Genomic DNA, 5602 nt, shown 5'->3' with positions numbered 1-5602 from the left:
GTTAATTGATACATATATATGTGTGTGTGTATACATATATATCTCCATCCTGTGTGTGTGTATGTATGTATGTATGTGTGTACATATACATATCTCCATCCCGTGTGTGTGTGTGTATGTATATACATGTATATATCTCCATCCCGTGTGTGTGTGTGTGTGTATATGTATGTGTGTGTATATACATGTATATATCTCCATCCCGTGTGTGTGTGTGTGTATATATGTATGTGTGTACATATACATATATATATATCTCCATCCCATGTGTGTGTATATATATATGCATGTGTATGTATATATACAGTCTCCTGTGTTTCTCCACTCTTTGTCCTCTTACTTCTTTACCTTTCTTTCTCTCCATGTCTCTGAGCCAGCTCAGAGACAGCTGAAGGGGTCCTTGATCTGGACACCCAAAGGCGAAGCCAGCCAGGCACCCTGGAATGTAGAATTTGGAAGTGTCACAGAATGGAGGGTACTCCAGCATCAGAAATGCATCTTAAGATTGTAGCAGAGGCAGAAGGAGTCTCAAGGATTTTGGTGATGAATTTTGGCAGTAAACAAATAATCAGTTATTTGAAATAAATAATCAGTTTAATGAATTAAAGATTTTAAAGAGGGAACCAAGTGGACGGTACTACAGATATTCAGCTCTTTCTCTCAGGAGGAAGGATAGGTTAAAACGACTTCTTGGGACCTGCGGTGTGCCTTAGCTTATGCTTTGGGTGTGTGAGGCCCCGTACTTCAGCCACAGCACTGATACACAGAAACTGTTTAAGTGTAAGCATTTGTTAAATTTTTAAAATTCATGTGTGCCTTATTTTCTTGGATATAAATTGTTAATAATGTCACATGTTCCTTTATGCATTCTAATGGCCTAAGCATATATCTTGGACTTAAATTTTAACTGTTATGATACTTTGTTCTATTTTATTGAACAGAAATAACAATTTATTTTATAAATGAGAAATCTAAAGTTGAAAATATCACACAGTATATTCTCACAGCCTGCTTTTCTTTCATAAACACATGCATCTTTTAAGTTGTAATAAAATCCTTCTCTCTCTCCTATGCACACAGGAAACCACGCCCTGTGTCCCAGCTGGTTGCGCAGCAGGTCACTCAACAGTTCGTGCCCCCTACCCAGTCGAAGAAAGAGAAGAAAGACAGAGTAGAGAAGGACAAAAGTGAGAAGGAAGCTGCTAGCAAAAAGAACTGTCACAAGAAAACCAGGTAGAGCGGGCTCCTTGGGGTTTTCAAAATACTAGAAACAAACACTTAATATTCCTTTTTAAACTTTGATCATACTCCTGTACATAGCGTGAAAGTAAGCTATTTTATCTCAATATAAAATATTACAGAAGTTTTCTGCACTTGAAAGTACATTAGAAATCAGAAGAGGTAAAAGTACAAACTTAAATATGAAGAAGCTTTTCTTTCATACCAGGTATTTAGAAGGCACTTATGTCTGTTTTTTTTCCTTCATCAATTAAAAAAAAAATACGTACTTGAAATTCAGGAAAGTGGTATTCAAAATTGTGAGCTCTGACCATGATCATGGTTCTGGGCCATATTATGACTCAGCTGTGCAGCAATGCAGTGAGAGCTAGCCTAGTCCCAGCTTTAAAGGTTTATCTATTTTATTGTTTTATGTGTACAAGTGTTGTGTCTGCATGTATGTTTGTGCACTATGTGCATGCCTGGTGCCTGCAAAGCTCAGGGTATCAACATCTGCTGGCATTGGAGTCAGGGATGGTGTGAGCCTCTGTATGGGTGGTGGGAATCTCTCCTGTCCCCAGCCTGAGCTTTATCAGCTGCCTTCATGGTACAGTTGTGTCTTCCTGTCCTAAAACATCTAGAGGAGTAAAATAAAATGATTGAGCTGCCTGTAACCTTTAGTATGACGGATTTTGTTACTTGGCTTGTTTATTTATTATATACTCAGAAATTTGATAGTGGGAAAAGCTAGTTTAAAAACTCACTGTTTTTTTGTGTTTAGACCAAGATTAAAAAATGTGGATCGGAGTAGTGCTCAGCATTTGGAAGTCACTGTTGGAGATCTAACAGTCATTATTACAGACTTTAAGGAGAAAGCAAAGTCAGCGCCTGCATCCAGTGCTGCTGCTGGGGACCAGCACAGCCAGAGCAGCTGCAGCTCGGACAGCACTGAGCGGGGCGTGTCCAGGTCCGCCTCGCCCCGGGGAGAAGCCTCTGCCCTGAACGGAGAGGCTCACTAAACGTTCTCGCTCCACTTAGTCATGCCTGTCCTCCATGGAAATACAGATTATGCCAACAACCACCACATTTTCATGACAGACACACTCACGCATAACCTATAATTTGAGTTTTACATCAAATACGAATTTGCCAGGATTTATTAGATTTTATTGCAGTGTAAGCTACCGAACATTTCCAGACAACATTTTGGTCTCTACTGTTAAATGCCATGAAAATGTGGTTGAATTATTCATTATGCAGTGTTATTGGTAAGTCTATTTTCACTTATAGTTTAGTGAATTCTAACACATAATTATTGAATTCTCTACTATTGGCATGTAATGAGTTTAAATTTTTTATTACATAGTGCAAGCTGCCTAAATATGTATTATTTGAGAATTGTGAAACAAATAGTTATATGTATGCAAGTCAGAGATCAGCTTAATCAACTATTGCTGCAACAGGATTTTCTTAATGGTTATCCTCTTAATGCACCTGCTGGTACTTGGTGTGATTAAATAGGAAGTTGTTATTAAATAAAGAATTTGTATGAACCTTTGCCAATGTTTTTTGACATGTTTTTACTAAATTATTGTTTCTGAGTTATGTTTTATCCATTTTTTGCAGTTTATGTTTGTTTGCTTATTTTTCAAAACATCAATTTATTGTACTGTCTACTAGCTGAATAGTAAACAGTAAACATGGCTTGCTAGCTTTCTGATTCAGGTTAGTGCTGTTGTCATTGAACACTGGCGTCTCCTGTATTCTCTAAGACAGTAAAGTTGAAGAAGTGTAAGAAGCTGGCAGGCACAGAAATGAACTTGCCATACTCGCAAAAGCTTTAACTTAATGATAGTTTTATCACTGTTTTCTTGTTCCAAACCTATCCAGGGTCATAGACATGTGAATCTAATTGATATAAACATGTAACTATTGCACAGAATGGGGATGTCATCCTAAGTCAGTTTAATTGGCCTTTTACTAAATATAACAATTCATATGGAAACCATATAGTACTCTAGTGCCAGATACAACCTCCAATTTATGCACTTATCAATATCTTGAAGTAAAAAGTATTTACAGCCCCACTCACTTATGTATAATTACCAATAAAATATTTTTTATGACTTAAGATTTTGCATTTTGTTTACAACTAAAAGGAGTGTGTTATGTTGTATTTGAAAATCCATCTTAGAAACTACATGCTATATCTTATTCTCCTCAGGTTCTCTTGTTTTCTCTAGCCATTTGCTTAGTATATATCTGCCTATGGGGGGGCTCCCGGAATGTAAATTAACCTGAAGATGAAACCTGACTTGAATATCATCTACCACATAAAAGATATCATGGTAACATTTGAAGGAAAATCTGTGGCCCCTGACAGTTGTGACCCTGGTTTCCATGGTAATGTAACTTTGAAATGCAGTGCGTTTCATTGGCACAGTGCTCCTCCTGTAACATGCTAGTTGTGAATACAATTTATTGCATACAGTAAAAATCTGTGATGAAAACGTTCAGATACCTCATTCTTTAGTGTTGTTAGATGAAGGCTTAAAACTTGTTTTATTCTAAGATACTTCCAATGGAATACCAACTAATTGGCTATGTTCTTTTTAAAGATGTTATTTTTACATTGATTTTCGTGTGTAAATGTTTAGTGTATTCAATTTTAATTATTTGTAGGAAATACTTCAGTTCCTAACACAAAATAAGTAAAGGCAGTGTATCTTACAGAGATCATATATTTTCATAATATATTTTAAATTTCTCTGCTGGAAAGAAAAGCGTTAGAAAAGGTGCGATTTTACCTGAGTAGATCACTGTCCTTTTTGTGTGCTGGTGGACGGTGTAGTAGCATGCTGGAGATACCGAGCGCCATGCTTGGCACGCCAGTCTCTGCTGTAGAGTGCAGAGTTGAGTCAGTCCCAAGCTTGCTTCCCGTCCATAAAGCAGGGGTAACACTTTCCTATCCCACTCTGGTTGTTCAGTAAATGTGAGCCTTTACTTTTATCATTATATGGAAAACATCTTTAAAAATACATTTTTGTAACCAAATTATTTTAATGCTTCCTTGGTAACTAGGAAGGAGACAGTGTGGTTAGAGCATGCTCTGGTCCCAGAGAGAAGACCTCTCTAAGATGGAGAGCCTCACCTGCAAATGGTGAGGCTGCAGAAAGGAATGACGCCACCTAGTATAGGGCTTTGTGTTTTCTTCATCTGCCTTTACTCACGCTACCTCAGACGGATGTTCATATCAGGAAGACATGCACGGTCCATTAGTGCATGCGCTTAGTGTTAAAATATGCAAGACTGTTTAGAGCCAGGGCTTAGGGCGTATCTGTAGCTGTCTTGTAAGTTTGTAATATTGTTTTATTGGTGGGTTCTGTCTTAGTTTTCTATTTTATGTGTGTGATTATTTTGCTTGAATGAATGTGTGTGTCCTATGTGTGTGCCTGGTACTATCATGAATGAATGTGTGTGTCCTATGTGTGTGCCTGGTACTCTCATGAATGAATGTGTGTGTCCTATATGTGTGCCTGGTACTCTCAGAGAGTTACAAATGATTGTGTGTTCCTATGTGGGTGCTTATAATCGAACTCAGGTCCCTGGCAAGAGCAGCAGGTGCCCTAATCACTGAGCTGTCTCTCCAGCCCCATCGGCAGTTGGTTCTTTTGACCAGACTTCACCCTAAAAGTCTTTGGGTGTTTTTCAGAGAAAAAGTAAAGATAAGTAAAAATGAAGGTGTACTTTGAAGCATGTAAGAATATACATTTGAAAAACTTTTGCTATTCCCAGCAGGGATAGATGATGTAATGGCGTAAAGGTTTTAATTAAAGTTTAATTGAAAGTTTCATTAAATGCTTTCCTAAAATTATAGTGATAATAGACAAGATAAAGTACAGTAGTAGAAGGAGTTGTTCAACTGAGTTGATGGCATGTCAACTCCCATTTAGTTATACATCCTCAGTGCCTAAAAGAATGCACTTTGGCTTCCTGTGTGCATTCATGGTTATTGGCTTGGATTTCTTTTTTTCTTTTCTTTCTTTCTTTTTTTTTTGGTTTTGGTTTTTCGGTACAGGGTTTCTCTGTATAGCCTTGGCTGTCCTAGAACTCACTCTGTAGACCAGGCTGGCCTTGAACTCAGAAATCTGCCTGCCTCTGCCTCCCAAGTGCTGGAAGTAAAGCCGTACGCCACCACTGCTTGGTTGGATCTCTTATTATACTGTCTTAGCAACTTGCCTCTTCTCTGGAATCTTTGTAAAGATCTAATGTAGGAACTAGTCATAGAAAGGAATCTTTGCTGTATGATTTGAGAATTTAGTGGAGAAAGAGAGACAGAGACAGACGGTGTGTGTCTCTGTGTGTGTAGGATAGCAGGAAAATA

At 37.9% G+C, this 5602-nt stretch overlaps 1 protein-coding gene and 1 long non-coding RNA gene across 3 annotated transcripts in view; one reads left to right on the top strand and one right to left on the bottom strand.

Moving 5' to 3' along the window:
* The window catches only part of LOC116078296, a 9829-nt gene extending 9390 nt beyond the window's left edge, over positions 1–439 (bottom strand). Inside the window, exon 1 of the long non-coding RNA XR_004113496.1 lies at positions 349–439. This is a non-coding gene — a long non-coding RNA (uncharacterized LOC116078296). The remainder of the gene's footprint in view (positions 1–348) is intronic.
* Positions 1–3722, top strand: part of Yaf2 (YY1 associated factor 2) — a 57251-nt gene extending 53529 nt beyond the window's left edge. For both annotated transcript variants that reach the window (XM_031353367.1, XM_031353362.1), the window contains 2 exons: positions 1081–1233; positions 2000–3722. In XM_031353367.1, the coding sequence (XP_031209227.1) occupies positions 1081–1233; positions 2000–2237 (391 nt within the window). In that variant the 3' untranslated portion in view covers positions 2238–3722. The remainder of the gene's footprint in view (positions 1–1080; positions 1234–1999) is intronic.
* The last annotated feature ends 1880 nt before the right edge of the window (positions 3723–5602 follow it).

The sequence above is a fragment of the Mastomys coucha genome, unplaced genomic scaffold (assembly GCF_008632895.1).
Source record: "Mastomys coucha isolate ucsf_1 unplaced genomic scaffold, UCSF_Mcou_1 pScaffold11, whole genome shotgun sequence".
Lineage (NCBI taxonomy): Eukaryota > Metazoa > Chordata > Mammalia > Rodentia > Muridae > Mastomys > Mastomys coucha.
This window is presented reverse-complemented; position numbering and strand designations above follow the sequence as displayed.